General features: G+C 43.9%; 1 protein-coding gene across 3 annotated transcripts in view; it reads left to right on the top strand.

Annotated features, from left to right (window-relative positions):
• Nucleotides 1-22,926, top strand: part of CPQ (carboxypeptidase Q) — a 157,075-nt gene that overhangs the window by 33,303 nt on the left and 100,846 nt on the right. For all 3 annotated transcript variants that reach the window (XM_053395585.1, XM_053395586.1, XM_053395587.1), the window contains 2 exons: nt 1,704-1,911; nt 20,311-20,518. In XM_053395585.1, the coding sequence (XP_053251560.1) occupies nt 1,704-1,911; nt 20,311-20,518 (416 nt within the window). The remainder of the gene's footprint in view (nt 1-1,703; nt 1,912-20,310; nt 20,519-22,926) is intronic.

Here is a 22,926-nt window from a genome sequence, read left to right as displayed (position 1 = left end):
AGCTTCCCCTCTGTCATATGGCTGGCCATCCCAGGTGACCATCTTCTAATGCAGCCTCCTTTACTCTTCCTTAGAAATGTACACATTGCTGTCATCTTGCATATCTGTGCACAGGGCTGGTCCTACCATTAGGCAGGGTGAGGCAGTCATCTCAGGCAGCTTATTTGGGAGTTGCTTCCAGACCACCTGTTTATTGCGCATGCGTCTTGATTGGTTTGCAAAAAGTATGCAGGGAGATTAGATACTAAGTGTTGACTCTGATTTAGGGGACTTTGATTACGTTGAATCAACAAATGTTGTCCCATACTTCTCAGTGTGTTTTCCCATCACTTTCCTTATCACAACAAGTCCAGTTTTTTTTGGGAGGAACAGGGTTTGTTGTGCAAGAGCTCCAAACCAACTTGAATTGCACAACCTGAACTTGACAGTACGTGACTGAATCCCACTTGAAGAGCCTTGGGTGACATGAAAGAGGAGCAAATTGTTAGGTATTTAACTTATTACTACCATAAGGGGAAGGGATGCGGGTGGCGCTGTGAGTTAAACCACAGAGCCTAGGACTTGCTGATCAGAAGGTCGGCGGTTCGAATCCCCGTGACGGGGTGAGCTCCCGTTGCTCGGTCCTTGCTCCTGCCAACCTAGCAGTTTGAAAGCACCTCAAAGTGCAAGTAGATAAATAGGTACCACTCCAGCGGGAAGGTAAACGGCGTTTCCGTGTGCTGCTCTGGTTTGCCAGAAGCGGCTTAGTCATGCTGGCCACATGACCCGGAATCAGTACGCCGGCTCCCTCTGTCAATAAAGCGAGATGAGCGCTGCAACCCCAGAGTCTGCCACGACTGGACCTAATGGCCAGGGGTCCCTTTACCTTTACCTTTACCATAAGGGGAAGAAAAGATACCTGTGGGTACTATATGCCTTGACATGTGGGGACGGGGGCACTATTTCCTGCTTCATCTCAGTTAGCGAAGTGTCTGGCTCTGTCCCGCTACCATGGGAGCTGCCTCAAGTTGGGGCTTTTGGTGCCATTATGGGCAGAAGAGTGGAAGACAGAACAGATCTGACCCATGAGCCAACATTGCACTTATGCAAGAACAAAAGAGAAGCCTGCTGGATCAGGCCAATGGCCCATCTGGTCCTGTATCCTGTTCTCACAGTGGCCCACCAGATCCCAGTGGAATGTGCAGGATGTGTACCAAAGCTTTTCCTGGTACCTTGTGTCCCATCTTGATTAATGGTAGGGATGGAGAGAAATTTGGCCCAGTTCACATTTTAATGAAATCCTAATTTGAGAAACAGTATACATCTGAAACGCAACTGTCCTTCAAATTTGCACGCAGTTCTTGAACCAAAAAATATGTGCAAAAATGCATATAGCTGGGGGGAATGTGCATACAAATGCATATATTAGCGAAAATAACATACCCAAAAGTATTTGGTTACGGGAAAGTGTTTGCAAAAATGTGTATAGACAGAGGAATCTGCACTAAAATGCTGATGGATTGTCATAGCAATGTTCCTTTTAATATAAAAATTGCAAACAGATGCAATAATGTAGAGAACGTAAGACTGGAATATGGGAATCTGAGGGAAACGGGACAGATATGGCCCTCCCTGGTAGGAGGAGGTGTCATTTAGATTTTTCAGGCACTGAAATGTCTTTGGTCAGGCCTGTCTCCATAACTGTCCCTATTTTTCATTTTCAGGCATTACGGCTGAGGTCTTAGTGGTGACTTCCTTTGACGACCTGCACAAAAAAGCTCAGGAAGCCCAAGGAAAGATCATTGTTTACAACCAGCAGTTTGTCAGCTATGGTGAAACAGTCCTGAACAGAGTTCGAGGAGCAGTGGAAGCAGCTAAAGTGGGAGCGAAGGCATCTCTTATCAAGTCTATTACTCCGTTTTCCATCCATAGGTAAGGGCTTGTTGCTTGTTGCGAATCAGACTTCACCTCTTCTTTCATCTGGGGGTGGGGCAATCCTGTGGCAAGATCTGCTGGGATGAGCAGCTCAGGATGCAGTGGATCTCTGGCAGCCAACTGATTTGTGGCTCAGCTGGCATTAATCCTCAACCCCAGCTCAGCTAAAGATACACTGATGTAACTTGCTCATCCTGGCTCAGCTGAGCAAAAGCTGGTGAAAGTTCCCAAAAAGGGGCATTCTGGGGGTGTAGAGGTGGTAGGGGGGTGCGGGTGGCGCTGTGGGTTAAACCACAGAGCCCAGGACTTGCTGATCAGAAGGTCGGCGGTTCGAATCCCTGTGATGGGGTGAGCTCCCATTGCTCGGTCCCTGCTCCTGCCAACCTAGCAGTTCGAAAGCACATCAAAAAGTGCAAGTAGATAAATAGGTACCGCTCCGGCGGGAAGGTAAACGGCGTTTCCGTGTACTGCTCTGGTTTGCCAGAAGCAGCTTAGTCATGCTGGCCACATGACCGCTGTCTGCGGACAAACGCCGGCTCCCTCAGCCTGTAAAGCGAGATGAGCGCCGCAACCCCAGAGTCAGTCACGACTGGACCTAATGGTCAGGGGTACCTTTACCTTTACCTGTAGAGGTGGTAGGACTAGAGAGAGTAGACTTAGACTGGATTCATAACCTGGAAACGCTATTTTAAAGGTTTGTTTTCCCTCTGCCAGGTGTGGGCAGAGCAGCAGCAGCCGCTCCTCTCCTGAACGGTGTTTGGATCAGGTGTAACTTGATGCTTACTTAGCTTGCACTGGCCTGCTTTATGCCTGCTTCATGTACACAGGATCACTCCCTTAGTGTTTCAGATTGCCTCCATGCTCTAAGGCAGGCTTGCTCCCAATAAAGAAAGGATATTTGGATTGGAACCATTTGCTGTGTATATTATATTGTTGTTCTTCTACTGGTAGTTCAGGTTTGGAATTTGACCTCCAAAGACTCTCGATAGCTGGAGCCCCAGGCGTTATTCGTGAAATTCCTGGCTATGTGATGAGAATGTTGAACGTCATCCTTTTAAACATATTTAGCACAAGTTATGGCACACAGTTGAGAGAGTAGAGCATGAGACCCTTAATCTGAGGATCGTGGGTTTGAGCCCCACTTTGGGCAAAAGATTCCTTCTTTTTTAAAAAAATATTTTATTTTCAGTTTTCAAAATAACAACATTTTTACTTTTGTAAATACATATCCAATCCAAATTTGCCTTTAAATGGTTCCCCCCTCCCTGGTTTCCATTTCCCCCTTTATGTTCTCCTTGCATATAATTATATTTCTCTAATTAATTTCAACTTCTTTTCTCTTCCTAATTCTGTTATTAGTTCATAAATGTTACATCAAACCTGCTAATGTTTTAACATTTTTACAGTGTTCTTTAAAGTAATCTATAAAGGTTCGCCATTATTGATTGAATTTTTCCTCATCTTAGTCATCCATTCTTCTGTTGGGACATTCTCTTCTTTCCACTTCTGGGCAAGTAACATTCTAGCAGCTGTAGTCAAATACATAAACAGTCTCTTTTGCTTCCTTGGCACTTCTTCTCCTATTACTCCTAGTAAAAAAGCACCTGGTTTTTAAACAAATGTACTCTTAAACATTTTTTAAGTTTCATTGTATATCATTTCCCAGAAGCCCTTTACTTTTTTACACGTCAGCCACATATCAAAAAATGTACCTTCTTCCTCCTTACATTTCCAGCATAGCTTTGAAGAATTTTTATTCATCTTAGCAAGCTTTACTGGAGTCAAATACCATTGGTACATCATTTTCATATTATTTTCTTTTAGTGAACTACAGGCCATGAATTTTAAATTCTCTTCTCCACAGCCTCCCCCCTGATTCAAGTGGTATATTGTAACCTATGTCTTGGGGCAAAAGATTCCTGTATTACAGGGGGTTGGACTAGACGACCCTCTTGGTCCCTTCCAACTCTATCATTCTATGACTAACTTTTGCTTTGGAGTAATACCAATGACCCCAATAGCATTGAGAGGAGAAGCAGTCCAAATCAAATGTAAGCCATTGGAGAAGGGGGTGGGGGAAATTAAGGCCTGCCCAACTTACCGTATTTTTCCGTGTATAAGATGCCCCCATGTATAAGACGACCCCTATTTTTTTAGCCCAAAATTAAGAAATACAGTGGTACCGCTGGTTACAAACTTAATTTGTTCCGGAGGTCCGTTCTTAACTTGAAACTGTTCTTAACCTGAGACACCACTTTAGCTAATGGGGCCTCCCGCTCCCACCGCCACGCGATTTCTGTTCTCATCCTGGGGCAAAGTTCTTAACCCAAGGTACTATTTCTGGGTTAGTGGAGTCTGTAACCTGAGGTGTTTGTAACCTGAGGTACCACTGTAAATAATTGCAACATTCTGTGTATAAGACAACCCCCAATTTTAAACTTTAAAAATTTGGGGGGAAATATACAGTGGTACCTCGGGTTAAGAGCTTAATTCATTCCAGAGGTCCGTTCTTAACCTGAAACTGTTCTTAAACTGAGGTACCACTTTAGCTAATGGGGCTTCCTGCGGCCGCCACGCCACCAGAGCACGATTTCTGTTCTTATCCTGAAGCAAAGTTCTTAACCCGAGGTACTATTTCTGGGTTAGCGGAGTCTGTAACCCGAAGCATCTGTAACCCGAGGTACCACTGTAGTCTTATACATTGAAAAATCCAGAACATTCTTTGAAATGCCTGCTGGAACAGATGCCTCTCCATGCCTACAGATGCAAGGCTGGCTCAGTTTTATTGCCTGAAGTGAAGTAGCAAATATGTATTTATAAAAGTATATACCACCCTCTCATAAGATATTGGGGCATGAATGCGAATGTACACACAAGTCAAGGTGCAGAATGCCCAAGGGCAGCAAGTTATTGTCACACCAGAGGCAGAAAATAAACCAAGCCGCCTCTCACCCTAGCAGTGAAAATATTTCAACAAGAAATCAAAAAGGTGTTAAATTAGTTTTAGTTTCCATAAGCTATAATTATTATTATTTTGGTAGAAATAGTGATATTATTACTTATTAGCTATTCCTGAGTTGAGGTGCTTCTAGTGTTTAAATTTTTTATAATGTTTATTTCTTTAAAAAAACATTTTTTATCACAAATGTTTGTTAAGGGACCTTTCTGCTATCTCTGTTTTACAGAGTGGGGAGTTGAGAGGTAGTAATTTGCTCAAGGCCATCCTAGGGGCTGCAATTTGAATTCTAGTGTCCTAGTTTCAAGTAAGAGTCTGATGGTCAATTTGGTTCCTCCTGTTTGCTACTTGAAGAAATTATTTTCATTGTTCCCTTATTCAACATTGCCTAGAATCAAAATTAACAGCTTTTTGCATACAGGTTCTGTGATACTAGGATATTTCCAAACATCCACCAAAATTTATCTTTATTGACTAAAACTAGGCATATGTGAAACCTCCTCTGAGAGGTTATTGGTAGCATTATTGACTCTTTTGGCTTCTCTCAAGAAATAACAAGCACATTCATTACAAATTTTGCTTTAGACCAAACACTAGTGCTAACTGAAACAAGGACACATTTTGCTTTGTTTTGACTGTATGTTTTTTATATTTTTTCCAACCTAGAGGAGTTCATTTTTTGAGGCATCATCATGAAGACTGGCCCTATCATTAGCCAGTGGGGTGACTGCCTTAGGTAGAACATGCTAAAGGGTGGTGTTGAGAGAGCAGAGACAGAGATCTTTGTGCCAGGCGACTGGCCCTGCGTTCCATAAGCTACTTAGTGGAGGATGTTGACCCATTACCAGTGTTCAAGATTCAGTTGCCACTCCAGTTGGCTTCTGTACATGGAATTAGTAGGGAGGGCATCTTGTCTTTCACCTCAGGCAGCAGAACATCTTGGGTCTGATCACTTTGGCAAATGTAAGGTGTACTTCGGCCTTTTCACTGTAAAGAAATGAAGCAATTGCTTATTCTCACCCCACAGCATATGAAAATTGAATCATGGCATTTCAGAAATGAGCTCTATCTAACATTTATGATATGCAAGTGGATTGTAAAAACAGTAGAAAACTAGTGAGGGTCTTTTGAGACAGCCTGTCTGCAGTCCTGGCTATTAAAACGGGTTGAGCTTCAGACTATTGGTCCTGATTTCTGAAAACCAGAAAATTGTGGGGGGTTTTGCAGGGAATGCGTAGACTTTACTAAAAAAACCCAACAGGACCAAAAGAAAAAGTCTGCTATTGTGAGTCTGCTATTACTTGTCAGTCTGTCTATCCTGGTAGCGTCTACTGTAACTGGCAGTGGCCCTTCAAGTTCTTTGGCAGAAGCCTTGAGTCTTGCCAACTATACTGAAGTGTTGAACTGTGGGATCTTGTGTGTGTTTGTGTGTGTGTGTGTTCAAAAGTTTACAAATTTAATACACAATACTTATTTTCCAATTAATATTCATTTATCATTTAACTTCCCGTCCACCCCTCCATGGTTTCCCCATATTTTCTAATATTGCTGCATATTATAATTACTGAATACCCCATCCTTTCTGCTTGTTCCCAGATACATGTTTTACTGTAGTTCTTCATTCAAATCCTATTTGCGTTTTTACATGTTTACAATAGCTCTTTAGATACTCTACAAAAGGTTACCAATCCTCCTGAACTATGGGATCTTATACATGCAAAGCCTGTGGTCTGTCTTTTATGGGACTTCTCAGAAAAGAGTAGCTGTGGTAGCCATCTTTAAAAAGCAGCCATGCTTGATAGGTCTGTGGGTTTTTCTTCCTAGAGCATTTGGTCATAGTAGAAAAAAGTTGCAAGACTAGTTCATACCACGGCTGCATTCACAAGGCCAATTAATTCCATCTCCCCAACATTACCCTGTTAATTTCACATGAAATTTGAGCTTTCACACAATGTAAAATCCAAAAATCTAGCAGAATATAGTGGAAGTTTAGTGCTCATTTCCATGTTAATCACTTTCAGAAAAATATACATTTGCAGCCCCATTAACCCAGAAAATTGCAGGAACAAAGTGGTGAAATTTAGGGTGGCATACTTTCATACAGTTCTTTCCTGTCATTCTCATGGGTCACTCATGAGGGAAAGGGTGGGGAACTACAGAGCTGGCTCACCCATGAGGCAAGGCGAGGTGACCACCTCAGGCGGCAGAATCCACAGGGGCAGAGGATCTGGCCTTCAGGGAATGCATCTGCTGCTGCTACTCCTGGGGCAACAACAACTGTGGTGTGCTCCTTGGAGGCTGGATTTGCCTTCTTCTCAGCAGTCCCCCCAACCATGCCCCTGTTGGAATTCCTGCTCTATGACTGCAGTCATGGGATTGTTGTCTATCACATGATGGTGTGTGTTTTGACTCCACAGAGTGGGAAGGGACGGAGACAGGATGTTTGAGTTACTGTGTTCCGTGAAGTGGGACTATTGTCCTTTGTTCTTTCTCTTTGCTGTCTGATGCTAGGGAGAGGGAGAGCCATGTTGCAGTGCTCCGTGTGTGTTTATATGTAAATAAATGTAGATTAGCCAAAATGCTGAGTTGCTGAGGTCTGTTACGCAAAGCTGCGAAGACTCTGCGTATCCCTAAGTGTGCCGATGTCTGTTGGCATCGGTCACTGTGATGTTCGGGCTGAAGAAAGCTTCTGAAGCTCCCGAATGATCGACCAGGAGGGATAGAACATGCCAGTCGGGCATGTGTCTCTGCCAGGGTCCTACTCAAGTGCAGGCTGAGCTCCTGACAGCCCCCTCTACAGCGGCCTCTTGGTGAATAGGAGATGCTATTGTTTTCCTCCCAACCCGAGGGAGGAAATGGCTCTCTGGGATCTCCTGGGATCTGTACTTGTCTGGCATGATTCAGAGCACACACATACCCATAAAGGCCTTTGACTCTCTCCTTGTTCCCTCCCTCACCCCTTGTTCCTAATGTCAACAAGGAAGGACTGGAGGGAACTAATGTTGTTTGAACAGCCCTGGACTTGCCCCATGAATGTGTGATACACATTAAGCATCCAAGCTGAATGCTTGGGAACCCTCAAAGGTGGGATTGAGCATCAACTTAACCCTTGAAAGGTCCAACATCAGGCATCCTCCTGACTTGCAACTTCATCCTCTGTCTTCCCCCAAGCCCCTAGGCTGATTTGGGATGGAGGTCCCAAGTGATAAAGCAACGGTTCTCATCCTGGTTGTCTCGCTAGTCCTCTGCGTTATACATGATTTCCTAAGGAAAAAAGGCCAAATGCACTGCTTGAAGAAATATAGTTGTGCTGTGTGAAAGAGCAGCTGGAACCAAATGAGCACATTGAGAGCTGTAAAGAGAATGATGAAACCCAAACCTTGTTCACAAAAAGCGGTTAAAGGATTTGTTCTGTTTAATAATGGATCGTGAATAATGAACACAAATGAAACGGAACTCTTGAATTAAAACAAAAACAAAGGAAAGTCCTTTGGTTTACAAAAAGCAGTCAAGGCTCTTGCACATTTATTAATGCACCGAAAAGCAAGGACTTTTTTCATGATGTAAGCAGTATTGTATTGTTACCGTGTATAACCTAGGCTGTTTCCACACTAGAAATTTATTGTGGAATAGGCACACTTTGTTCACTCATTTTCTCTGGGGTATCTGCATGACCTTGTGAACACAGGAACCTGTTCCTGTGTTTTCCTGTTCATTTCCCTCTCCCACACCCCAAGTTCAGAAAATTAACCTCAAAAGCATAATGGAACAGATTCATAATGACTTATTGCACAGCAGTTCAGTAGGTTTGGAGGCCAGTAATGGCTTGTATGGATTGGTCTAGCCATTTCATTCTCTATGGTCCATACTTCTCTCTAGAAATAAGTTATATTACTTTAATTTTTAACCGTTCCCAGTAGCATTGTCTTTATATGTGCTTCTTTTCCCTCTGCTGCCCCTTCCCCACATCGCAGTGGGGGGTTAGGAATCATGAGGGAGGATTTAACCCAGGCATAGGCAAACACGGCCCTCCAGATGTTTTGGGACTACAACTCCCATCATCCCTGACCACTGGTCCTGTTAGCTTGGGATGATGGGAGTTGTAGTCCCACAACATCTGGAGGGCCGAGTTTGCCTATGCCTGATTTAAACCCTTTACCTCACACTTTGGTCCCAATGAAAACTGTCCATCTTGGGGAAATATTGGACTAGAAGCCTGTCTGCAAAATGTCAGCCGGGAGCAGAGTTGCTATTCCACTTGCAGCTTAGAGAAGAACAGCAATGATTGGGTACTGCTAAGTTGCCCATGTCTGGAAATATCCTTATGCCGGCACGCAGAGATCACCTAGAGTTTATGAACTCTTTTTATTTGTGATTTATAAAATAGTTTGTGTTGGCAACCTTGGATCGAAGAAAGAAAAATACTTGTCTTTTGCATCCCGTTGCTTATGTGCTAATGTCTGGGATTCCTTGCCATGGCTTCTGACGTCATGCAGTGATTTTTAAAAGTTCCTGCTATGACACATAGGCAGGATTTTCCCCTTAAAACAAATAACTTTTAGTGCATTTGTACTCTGCAAAAATGTATTCACCCCACCCCATAACACACCGCACAACATTTGGGGCTAGAGGTGGAAATGTACATTTCAGTGCCAGTTTTAAAAGACAGTGAAAAGTCTGAAAATAAGGAATGCTGGTTGAATCTGCCAAAGCTTGCTGCTCTGGTGTCAGTAGGTAACGGCAGTGGGTTTTTCTTATTTTTCTTTTTTAATGAATAAAAAAACAGTTGAAATGAACGGAGAGATTAAATGGGGTGCCAAGCATCCATTTCATCTTACTCTTAGGTGGAAAGAGTTGTGTGTCATTCTCAGATGCTATTGCAACATTAGAGGTCACCCAAAAACTGTCTAATACAAAAGAACCACGTTTGCGCTCTCTCACTCACTCTGTCTCCTCCAAAAAAGTAACATGGATGACATACAGGCCTAATGTCACTGCTGCCACTCCACGGTGACAAAGCCTATCCTTCATGTCTGCAGGCGACAAGGGACAATGTCCTAGCCAGCAGAGATTGTCTGCCTCGAACGCCTCCTCTTAACCACCTGTTGTGCCTTTCCTTCTCTGTCCGCCCTGACAAACGGCACTGAGTAGGGCTCAGCTGGACACAGAGCCCTTTGTCAGTCAGCATCAGGAGGCATTGTCAGCTCACGTTGCACGGCTTTCTGAACATTTTTATTTTAAGACGGGTGGACTGGAAGTGCTGCTTCCACCTGACCACTTCATTGGATGTATAGAGACTGCATCCAGAGGCCTGCTGGGCCACAGGAAGAAAAAGCTGGCACCCTATTTCTCAGTAATGGAGCTGGAGCCAAAAACATATGTTTTTCCCTTCTATACTAAGGCCCTTTCTACAGCTATGAAGCTGTACTGTGCCACTTTGAACAGCTGTGGCTTCCCCCAGAGAATTCTGGGAGCTGGTAAGGGTGCTGAGAGTTGTTAGGAAACTCCTGTTCCCCTCACAGAGCTTCAGTTTCAAGAATGGTTAGCAAACAGGGAACTCTGGCAATTGTACCCATGTTGTTTGTTGTTTAGTCGTTTAGTCGTGTCCGACTCTTCATGACTCCATGGACCAGAGCACGCCAGGCACTCCCGTCTTCCACTGCCTCCCGCAGTTTGGTCAGACTCATGTTTGTAGCTTCGAGAACACTGTCCAACTATCTCATCCTCTGTCGTCCCCTTCTCCTTGTGCCCTCCATCTTTCCCAACATCAAGGTCTTTTCCAGGGAGTCTTCTCTTCTCATGAGGTGGCCAAAGTATTGGAGCCTCAGCTTCATGATCTGTCCTTCCAGTGAGCACTCAGGGCTGATTTCCTTAAGAATGGAGAGGTTTGATCTTCTTGCAGTCCATGGGACTCTCAAGAGTCTCCTCCAGCACCATAATTCAAATGGCTTCCCTCAAAGAATTAAGGGAGCTATAGTTTAAGGGTGCTGAGAGTTCTTAGGAGATCCCTATTCCCCTCACAGAGCTACAATTGTCTGAGCTCCCTGTGAAGACCCAGTGTACTTGGATCATCTTGAGGAAGCCACATATTAACCCCACACTTCTTTGTTGGAGCCAAATCTTGGTCCTACTGAAATGAAAGGAGTTTTGCAGTTGACTTTGACGAGGTTCCCACTTGGTCCTACCAGAGAGTCTCCACAGTTTATAGGAAATTATGCTGGTTGAAAAACAAACATTGAATCTCCCTGTTAAGCAATCCACATTTTCTCCCAGGAGCAGCTTTTGGCACCAAGTTGTCAACATTTCAGAAGACTCCAAAATGATGCCCTCTTGGGCCAAGAGCAATAGAATCTTGGCAAAAATAAAACCTTAAAAAGCAAACATTGACTTAAAAATCATTAAACAGAATTTCAAATATTTAGTCTTCTATCCAAGCATTTGAATGCATGGTATTGATTTGCTTTTGCCCCCCCCCCTTGAAGGTAGAATGTAATTATTACAATAAAGTTGGAAATAGGATTGCGCTGCCATCCCAATTTTTTATTACTATGACTATTCAGAAGAAACTCCTACTAATTTCAGTGGGACCTAGCTGAGGGAAGTTGTGCAGCATAAGTTATGTTTTGGTCACAGAAATTGATTAAAAAAGGAGGATGGATGTGTAGATGATCAGAATATTGGGCACTTAATCTAGATATTAAGGGTAATGTGCCAGCTCAGGCTTTCTCAACCTTGGGTCCCCATATGTTGTTCCACGTCCCATCATCCATAGCTAGCAGGGGCAACAGTCACTGATGATGGGAGCTGTAGTCCAACAACATCTGGGGGCCCAAGGTTGAGAAAGGCTTCATTAGCTTAAATCAGGGTAGCCAGTGTGATGCCTTCCAGATGTTTTGAACTACAGCACCAGTCTTCAGTCATGCAGATAGGGGTGCTTGTAGCAAACTGGAGTTCCTTCTAATATCAACTCCCATTTGCAGTGGTGAAGCTAGCCGCTTGGACACCCAGAGCAGCACACATACTGTGCACCCGGGGGTGGGCCGATCTGCCCAGGGGCTGTTTGGCGTGGTGGCAATCCACACAGGGGGACGATCGACATGGTGGTGATCTGCCCAGGGGGGATTTTGTCACCCCACTCTGGAATGACACTCGGGGCAGACCATCTTCACCGCCCCCCTTCCTACTCCCCTGCCCGTTTGGTAGATACAAAACCACAGGTTTGTTGGGTGCCCATGGACATCATCCAAGCCAACCCCTCCAATCCTATAGCAAGATAGTTCCCCAGTCTCTGAGCGGTGCGAGATTGCAGAGGTTCCAGACGCTCACCCAGGGTATGTTTCCTTTTGGGAATGGGGCACAGCGGAGACAGGTGTCTTTATTATACATAGTTTATTTACATATACAGTTGTACCTTGGAAGCCCTGTCCAACATTCAGCTTCCAAAAATAGTTTGCAAACTAGAATAGTCACTTCCGAGTTTGCGGCTTTCAGGAGCCAAAGCGTTTGAGAACTAAGCTGTTTGAAAACCGAGGTATGACTGTACCTACAACCTGAGCCTGCGATGGAGGGGGTCACAACATCAGCACCCCAAAAGGGCCTTGTTTCTCCCATAGCTGCAGCCCTGAATTCAAACAGACGTAAAACCTAATTCTCTGCTTCTCTCGCTTTACAGCTTACTGCCTTTACCAGTCTGCAACTGGTTTTCTCTCCCTCACATCACACAAAACTCTGCCCTAAAAGCTCAGACCTTTTGTCCTCCTAACCATCTAAGAGCTGGGGCAGGGGTCCTGCTTCTGGAGCAGAGCTCCATTTTCCTGACCCATCACCTTTCCTTTGTTTCCCTTAATGGCTTATGGCCCAGGTGATCACCTCATAAAGCTAGCCTGGCTTATATTCTAACATTCGCTAGGATTCTAAGGATTAGAAGTTTGGCACCCACAAACTCATAGCAGTGTGCTCTCCTAGCAGAAACACCCAAACCACAATAATAGCCAGGGGAGAAATAACTAACATGGTAACATTGACAACCACTCTCATAAAACGCCCAATAAATCCATTACTCACCATTCTCACAGTTGTTCCCAATGGTGCAGCTCCATTAGTCATGATGGAAAGGCACCAGTCAACATATGGGAGGAGTGGGAATGCCATGATGACGTCATGTAATTTGTTCTGTACTCCGGCTGTGTACACACTGTACACTTTTAAGCACATGACCTCTCTCAAAGAACCCTGAGAAGAAGAAGAAAGGAGGAGGAGGAGGAGGAGTTGGAGTTTGGAGTTTGGATTTGATATCCCGCTTTATCACTACCCGAAGGAGTCTCAAAGCGGCTAACATTCTCCTTTCCCTTCCTCCCCCACAACCAACACTCTGTGAGGTGAGTGGGGCTGAGAGACTTCAGAGAAGTGTGACTAGCCCAAGGTCACCCAGCAGCTGCATGTGGAGGAGCGGAGACACAAACCCAGTTCACCAGATTACTAGTCTACCGCTCTTAACCACTGCACCACACTGGAGAGATGTAGTTTGTTAAGGTCTTGGGAATTGTAGCTCTGTGAGGGGTAAGCTACAGTTCCCTGAAGGGGGGGAAGGTCATGTGGTTTAAATGCATGATGTGTACGCAAACAAGGCATAAGCCCGCTTCCAGGGAGACCACAGCACTTTCTCCAGCACAGCCAGTGTCATATTTCAGGGTTTTGGAAGAGCCATGCCACAAGGATCCCTCAGGCAGGGGTTCAGATTCCTTGACAGCTCAAACACAGGTCACAGAACAACCATTTTGCATGAGAAGCAGGTTCAAAGGGAAGGGAAGGGACAGGTGTCATTACAGTCTCAACAACCAAGCTGCAGTAGAGCCTAGCAACTGGGAGGAAGCCTTCAGATAGAACCTATAGGCAACAAGCCTCTTTGAGAGCAGGAATCCTACACAGGCAATGTTGCAAACAGTATTCCTGTGTGTACAGAGCATGCTATTTGTGAGGGAGAGAGGATAGAGCCAATAGGAAGAATGGAACTCAATGGGAAACTCAATGGGAAAGAGCACTGCAATCAGAAATGGGGAGAGCGGGAGAGGAGATTGAGACAGTCCATACCAGGGAGAAGGGAATGCAACCTCCACAAGGCAACTGTGATTTTTGGGGACCTGGTGGGCAAGGACAATTGGGCTTCCAAGTAAACCTGCATGGGATTCGACCACACATCCTGTTTCTTGCATCACGTTCAGAAACCACCCAACTCCTGTGTTCCACACGTATGGCTGCCAGCCTGTTGTGTCTTAATGAGAACTATATGCAATGAATTCCTGGTCGGACCTGTGAAACACAAGACCCTGGAAGCAGTTTGCATTCAAAGGTCCTACTGGGAGCCAATCGTGTGTGTGTGTATATGGCAGTGCCTGGAAGTCATTTCCACATAAATGCATCCTAGGAGAGAGTCATGGGAATAATCCTGTGTCTGAAGAACATAGTGTGAAAAATGAGTTCTCTTTGCTGTAAATTCTGATGCTGGTTAGCTTCCCTGAAATGTACAATTTGAAACCTAATCATGAATGCAGATTTGTTTGGATTTGTAATAATTAATGAAGAGGTAAATAAACCAGAATTTAGCAAGCCCAGAACGAGACATCAATGCTGTCACTTTCTTCAGTAACTGCCATCTGTTATAGTGTACCATTTGTCATCCAAGCTGTTGTTCCACTGAATCATAGTTTTCCCAGGGCATTTAAATTTAACCAAGAGTTTGCTGTGTAGCTGACACCTGTTGGAAAGAGTGAAAAAAAAGTATAAGCCTCAAAATAAAGCAAAAGAGAATATCAATTCATCCTCCAGCCCTTTTCCTTGAATGCCTGCTGCTCCCGGTATTAACACAAGCTGTTTACAATGCAAGAGGAATTTTAAGGCCCACAGGAAGGGATATGCAGACAAATGTTGAAAATGTCAGCTGAGTAGGTTTGTTCAGAAGTCAGTGGCAAAACAATGACTCCAATGTAGCCAACTCTCGCAAATGATATTAGCTCAATATTAGATGCTCTTTTTGGGTTCTATAAATCCCCCATCTATTGGGAATATGTTTGCTGCTGCTTTTCTATAAGATGGGTGCAAACCTTTTGTGAAATCAGGAAGCAAGTAAACCCTACTAAATTGGGAAGCACAAAGCAAACGGCGAAATCTCAAACACGTTAATCATCCCATGCCTTAATCCATCCTTGTTTGATTATTGAACGTTTTGGGTATGTGTGATGTGATATAGCCATATATAAAGTATACAGGACACTACAGCTGAAATTTAGTCCATTTCAAATAGCAAACAAATGACTCTTCATGGTAGTACACCTGTCCCTAAGTCCCTGCCAACTGTTGCCATTTTTATGATTAATCTGTTTTGTTTTGCTGGGTTTCTATCTTGTTTTGTTCACATGGCAACAGTGGAAATCAGACAGTAGGGAAGTCATAAGGCTAATCATACCCAAGCACCACACAGTACATGCAACCTTAGCTACAATGTCCTTAGTCATATTTTATAACAAAACAGAAGCCAAAGCCATTTTCTAATTAATGTACTTTTGTTGTCGTTTAGCTTCAAACATTTGCAGATTAAATATTTAGCTTGATCTTCAAAGGCCTCTTCAGGCAAAGGGTCTGAAGAATGAAGGAGAATCATGTTCTGAGTATGTGTAGCATGTCTTTGAGTTGCCAGCTAGTTCAAGGTCTCGGGTCCTTGTTTCTGTTAATTGAGCTTCTTAAAAATCTGTGACTTTTAGATGCTTTGTTAAATTAACAAGCGCTGCAATGCAATTTAATATGGCTCCATGTGCAAATCCCCCCTTTGCTAGCTCTTAAACAAGGGCAGCATGGCAGACTGTGGAAGTGATGGGAGTGAATTGTGTCATTGGACACGAAGAAAAGGCCCATTCAACACATGCTGTTTGGCTGTTCCACAATATATTTCCAGCCTTCTAAAAGTACCAAATTGGGAGTCCAAGAAGGTCCTATGTGGATCTGCAACTATTTGTAGACAGCATCGTGGTAGTCAAAACACATTGGGTGCAATGGCAGGTGGGATTGATGAAGTCTTTTTCCCCAGACGCCCACCCGCTTTCCACCTGCTTTTTACTTATTTCTTATTTTTGCCAAGTTAAATGTGTGTAAGTTGTGGTCTTACGGTACTTACTCCACATCTTAACCTTTAATACAGATTTCTTCAACCTTAGGTCCCCAGATCAAAAAGGCCAAGTCGCTTCCTTTTCTGTTTGAAGAAATATTATTGTTACAGAACACGTTTCCCTTAGTACACCCCTTTGCTGTTAAATAATTTTTGTCTACTTCTACAGAGAAAGTAGAGGAAATGATTTATTGCTAAGTTGATATCTGATGCATTTGAAACATGCAAGTTCTTTCTTGGGGCAAAAAGAAAACAGCCTTCCAGTTTGATTTGTTCTCTTCCAAATTGCTCCAAAGTAGATAGGGCTTATTTGATAATAGAGCCTATATGAAAACAGCTTTCTCTTCCGATCAGCTGTTCATAGAGAAGCTATGTTACCTCCAAGCTTTGCTAAGGATGAACTATGATTGCTTCCTGCAGCATTAAAATTCTGTGAAAGGCTATCCTGCATTATATAATCATGTAATTTTGCTCACTTTATCCAGGCGAGCTTTATATCCTGTTTCCAACTGGTATCATTGATTGACTCCAGACATGTCTTTCATTTGTTGAAGCATCACAATCTGAGTCAGGTTTTTGCGAGAAGACAGTCTAAGATCAGTATCCTGAGCGTCATTAAATTTTCCTATATATATTGCAGTGGCTGCAAAATAAATGAAAAAGACAGAGCTAGATAGACAACATTGCTGTAAATTGTTTTGGTGCCTCTGAAGTTTAATCTGAAGTTGAGTTAGCTGATGGCACTTCTGATTTTTCTTATTTCATATTGCTGATGGTTGTTATTACTATGTTTGCGTATAGGTATATTTTAATGTAATTGCTGTGTCCTTTGGCTAGCACAATAAACTTATTGAACGGGGCATGAGGGAGGAATCTTTCAAAAAAGAAAGATAATACCGAACTCCATATACTTGCTAAACTTGTCCTCTGAGCATAGCTTTTAAAAATCTGGATCTGTACCTTGACAATAGCAAAGGAAATTTTGAGAGCCTCTTGGAAGTGATTGTAGGATTGAGGGCTCATCCTCAAGGACCACCTCTTTCCATATGAACCTATCTGGACCCTGAGATCATCTTCTGAGGCCCTTCTTCATGTGCCTCCTCCATGAGAGGTCCAGAGGGTGGCAACACGAGAACTGCCTTTTGTAGAATGCTCTCCCCAGGGAGGTTCTTCTGACACCTTCATTATATACACCTTTAGGGTCCAGGCAAGAATGCCCCTCTTGAACCAGGTCTTTGGTTGGTTGACATCCAATGTCCTTTTAAAATGTGTTGGAGGGGTGCTATTAAGTTATTTTTGTTTTTATTTTGTATTATGTATATTGTGTTTTTATGTTGTGATTTTATGTTGTAACTTCCCTGAGACCTGTGGGAATAGGGCGGTATACAAATTTATTAAATAATAATTTTAAAAATGCTCACTTACCTTTTGCCCCACACTTTCTAGGCATAGCTCTGCACTTTCCCAGTCTGTGTCAAAACACATTCTCCCTCCCCCCCTGCCCCCCCCAGAAAACCTGATCTTTACCGCTGAATCAGAGCAAAAGGCAATTTGGATTTGCCATTTTCTCAGATTCAGCAGTAAAGAGCTGGTTTTCGTGGGGAAAGCGCAGGGGCAAAGAACACACCCAGCACTCAGGCACAGACCTGGAAAGTCCCGACCTGTGCCTAGAAATGTGGAGCCTAGATAAGTGTGGATGAGCCCTGACTTCCCCTTCCCCCCAGAAGATAGTGTTGGCCCAGGTAGGATGAGTTATGTAAACTCCTTTCATAGATTTAGGCTGTAACCCAGTGAACAAAATTCTGATTTGATTTAATACTTGTATGCCGCTTTCCCAACAATCAAAGCAGCTTACAACAATAAAAGAATCTACAAATAATAACAACGCTCCCTGGTTTTGCAAAATAAAGAAATATTCGAGGGAGGTACAACAAACACAATAAAGGGATCAAAGCAACAGAGCATAGGAAAAGCAAATTGAGTCGCCTTCTACTGTGTAAGGCCATTGGTCCATCAAGCACAGTATTGTCTATACTGATCGGCAGCAGCTCCCCAGGGTTTCAGGCCGGGTTCTTTCCCAGAACTAGCAGGAGATTCTGGGGGTTGCACCTGGGACCTTCAGCATATAAGGCAGATGCCCCACTACTGAGATGCATCCCTTGCCCATATATTAAGCGACGCAGAACAATAGACTTACAGTACAAGCCTATTCATGTTGACTCATCATATGCAAGTCCCTGCTTGCTGGGTAGCTGGCAGGTAGAGGGAAGCAGGGGCAGGAGGAGGTGATTTGGTATTTAAAACACCTGCACCCTCCCCCAGTTTCTAAAACTGGAATAAAAGAATAAATGAGCAAGCAAGAACAGAAAGGAATGGGGAAAAATCCGGGCTGCCACCGCATTCCAAACTACAAACCAATGTTTTATCTAGATGTTGTTCGGTTTCCGTGGTTGGCCAGTGATAAAGGCACAGCTGGGTAGCTATGCCAACCTGTTCTGGCTTTGTTTTAAGTTGTAGTGTTACATTAACTATATCATGCTGAAAACATACTGCTTATCTCTTAATTATCACCCCCAAGATTTAAGTTTTGTTTTGTTCCGTGAACTATTTGATAAGCAGGCGGTAAGCAAATGATGAAATGGCACCTTTTATTGGTCCCTGCACAATATGCTATTTGTTGGAATGAGGACGTAGATAGCCTTGCTGAATTTCAGGTCACAAAGGGCTATGTTAGCTGGGAGCAGAGATATCACAGAGCACAGGTAGGAGTTGTAGATCCCTGGTACCTCTGTTTACGTAGCTCCCCTGGCCTGCCTTTGCCAAGCATGGCTATTGCTAGCCTTCATCATGTTACCACGTTTGGAGACTGGGTCCCAGTCAGTTATTTCTCATAACACCCAAGCTTCTTGCCAAGCCCACACATTTCTCTGTGTTCTTCTGGCGGTAATTTTGCACATGCTTACCAAGGAATATGGCCGCATTCACATTTCACCACTTTAAACAGTCATGGCTTCTCCCAGATAAATCTGGGGGCTGTAGTTTGTTAAGGGTGCTCTCAAAGCTACAGCTGCCAAAGTTCCCTGTGAAGAATAATTTATGGTTAATTTATGGCTCTGGGTTCTGTAGTTCTGTGAGGGAAATAGAGGTCTCCTAACAGTTATTGGCACCTTTAACAAACTACAGCTCCCAGAATTTTGGGGGGGAACCAGCGACTCTTTAAAGTGGTATCATAGTGCTTTAAATGTGTTGTGTACTGAGGTTCTCACCCTGGGCCAGCAGGGGGATACTGTAGATAGTTTTCACTCAGGTCCGCATATGCAAATAAGGAATTGAAAGTGACGTTCAGTGATTGGATAGTTACAGAAAGTTGTTACTGTTGCATTGTAGTGGAGCTCTATATAAGCAGGTTGGCTGAACCCTTCAGCTCAGTTCTGTTCTGGCCTGTGAATAAACAAGAGCTGTCTGAAGATTTGCTGTGTCGTCTGATATGTTCACCCACAACTTAACAAAATGTATGGTGTGAATGTGACTCAAGCCCTTTTGAACTCAGTGGGGCTTACCTTCTGAGTAGACAAGTGTAGGATCGCACTGTTAGGGTCTGTGAATTGTTAGTGTCCAGACAGAGGCTGTTCCTTCCATTAGGCAAAATGAGGCAGCTGCCTCAGGCAGCAGCAAGGTGTACATGGGCCCCATGACTCGGCCTACACTCCCTTAAGCTAACCTGCTGCCACAGTATTGGAGGGTGATGCCTTGTCACGAGTGTTGAAGTATTTTATTTATTTATTTATTGAATTTATATACTGCCCTATATTCAGAGGTCTCAAGGCGGTTCACAGAATAAAATCAAAACATAAAACCACAAAATACACAATAAAAACAAAACCCAATACCCCCCCAAACCCTTTTTAAAGGGCATAAGATTCAACAGACAGTCCAGTCAGCCCTTGAACCTGGAATGGAGAGGGGGCACCATCTTGTGCTTTACCTCAGGGGTGCCCATAAGTATATAAATGTATTAAGAACAGCTAGTTCTTAGCATATATATAATGAAAATCTTCTTCAAATAACACCCCTAAGTCCTGTCTTTAAGCACTGGGCTATGTTGTCTTGGTAGCTGAAGGGATGTTTTTCTCAGGAGCTGTTAAAAATAACAAGGCTGATAGCGATCTCGAAAAATCCATCAGGATGGGTGGGCAGAGCTGGACAGATTTCGGAGCACTATTGTTTGGATAGTGTCATTATGTACTGTATAACATGTTTAATTTTTGTACTTTCCATATAGCCCACACACTGGGATACAAGAATACCAATCTGATGTACCCAAGATTCCCACTGCCTGCATTTCAGTGGAAGATGCTGAAATGATGAGCCGGATGTCTTCCCGAGGCACCAAGATTGTTGTGACCCTGAAGATGGGAGCCAAAACCTACCCCGATGCTGATTCCTTTAACACGGTTGCAGAGATCATTGGGAGCACGTACCCCGAGCAGGTGGGTGACACTTGGGGAACAAATTAAGCACGCCACTGAGATTATCCCATCTCATGCTTTCAAATTCACCGTAAACACACTGAGGTCTGGTGTCAATATTTAAAGCGGGGATTGCCAACCGTTTTGAGCTGGTGGGCACGTTAGAAAATGTAGGGAAGAACTGTGGGAGCCAGTCACAAAATGGCTGTTGTAGAGGCATGCTGTAACCAAAATGGCTGTGTTGAGGGCATGGTATAAAAGAGATGACCACGAGATGGTGCAGGCGCCATCATTAGCAGCTCTGTCATTGGGTGAAAATGTGCCTACAACTACCAGCACCAGGCTCACTCACAGAGACAAACTCTTTCTACGTCTCCACATTTCCATATTCCTTATAGACAGGGCCAGTCATACGATTAGGCAAGAAGTGGTGACAAAACATTGGAGGGCAGAGCCGTGTGTGCCACTGTCTTTCTTGGGGGCAGAGAAGAATACTGTCCTATCACCAGTGCTTAAGGAAGTCTTTTATATGTGAAATTCAGACTACCATCTTGTCCTTCACCTCAGATAGCAAAATGCCCGCAGAATAATTCTTTCTCAAAGTGATGTGGCAATTACTTACTCTCATTTTCAGCAGAGTTTCTGTTAACAAAAATAAAGGTTTCACCCCCCCCCAATTATTTTTTTTGAAAAATATGGCTGAAGTATGAATTCTCCCTTTTAAAAGAAAACAATGCTTTTAAAATGGAGAATTTTAATAAGATAACTTCATTACTTGTTGCTGCTAACTGCGTTGTAACTCCTTTACCGTAAGATCAGAGCTAATAGGTTTTCCAAATGTGCATTTAATATGCAATGAAGATATATATTACAATGCATGACATTACATCATCTAATAAATATAAACCTGCTTTATTCCCTCAATACCCACCTGGCTCTCAGATCTGCTGAGGCTGGTGTTTCAGGGACCCCTGTTCCCTATCCAAGATGGATGGTTTAAGAGCTGTTAATAGATATGCCACCCACTTCGGATTTCTTGCCAAAGATTTAGAAGGCCAAATCTGCTATTATTGTGCTTCTGAATTTCAGGTTAGATTACTTGTCTCATAAAAAAAGAAACAGCTGCTTTCTCCCCCCCCCCTTCAGGTTTGCAGGCTGTAGCACAAAGTTAGTCGCAGTGGCCGAATCTGGCATTGCTTTCTGTTGCAACCCTGCCTTTGATAAAGTGCAAGAGTAGCACAGGGCTTAGTCTCAGTAAGGGCTTCACTCTGCCGCTTGTTTTCAGTGTCAGAGCTCAGCCATGTACCTTAGGAGACACCCTGAGCATGTATACAGTTTCAGTTTCCTCATTTTGAATAACTGGAGCCAGCCTTCATACAACTGGGATTAGGGAGTGGTGTTTCTGAAGAGGCGGCTTCCGGACAAGTTTTGTTTTTCACAGATGACACTGAAATAGAAATTGGAAAGTAAATCCTAAAGAGGAATGAATGCTAAAGAAGTTCCTCTCTCCTTTTCTTTTATATACGCTCAGCGACAGTGTCAAAACCCTTGCCACACAACTGTTCCTTAACCCTTACCTGGTAAGCTGGCCCTCTGTTTCTTTGCTTTAAAAAGTTAGAGGATTTGTCAAACATGGGCTACAACTGCGGCTATTTGCAGGCCCTAGGAGTGGAACCAGGAAGGCTATGATTTCAGACACTGTGAAGTGCGCATCGTTCCAAAAAGCAGCGTGCTGGTCTCCAACATGTAGCTAAAAAAAACCCCATCCAGCATAAGATGAGAGGTAAAGGTAAAGGTAAAGGGACCCCTGATCATTAGGTCCAGTTGTGGATGACTCTGGGGTTGCGGCACTCATCTCGGTTTATTGGCCGAGGGAGCCGGCGTGCAGCTTCCGGGTCATGTGGCCAGCATGACTAAGCCGTTTCTGGTGAACCAGAGCAGCACACGGAAATGCCGTTTACCTTCCCGCCGGAGCGGAACCTATTTATCTACTTGCACTTTGACGTGCTTTCGAACTGCTAGGTTGGCAGGAGCAGGGACCGAGCAGGGAGCTCACGCCGTCGTGGGGATTCGAACCGCCGACCTTCTGATCGGCAAGTCCTACAGCGCCACCCGCATCCCAAGATGAGAGGTAGCTATACAGTAATTGAAGGCAATAATTCCTCCATGCCACTAGGTGGTTAAGTCCAACCAAATGAATGCATTAGCTCCTCCTTGACTGAGCTGATGGAGATGGTCTTGGGTATGGTGCCACGAAGGAGGTTAACATGATCCTTCTCACACGCTGGAAGCATGCATGAGGGCATCATCCTGGGCAGCCCCACCCACCCCATCCACATGTGCACAGGCCATGTGTTTGGCAGCTATGTGAATGAGTTAGTTGTACTGTACATACCAACACACATGTGTAGCGTAATCCTGCTTGTGTA

The sequence above is a fragment of the Podarcis raffonei genome, chromosome 7 (genome assembly GCF_027172205.1).
Source record: "Podarcis raffonei isolate rPodRaf1 chromosome 7, rPodRaf1.pri, whole genome shotgun sequence".
In the NCBI taxonomy this organism is placed as follows: Eukaryota; Metazoa; Chordata; class Lepidosauria; order Squamata; family Lacertidae; genus Podarcis; species Podarcis raffonei.
This window is presented reverse-complemented; position numbering and strand designations above follow the sequence as displayed.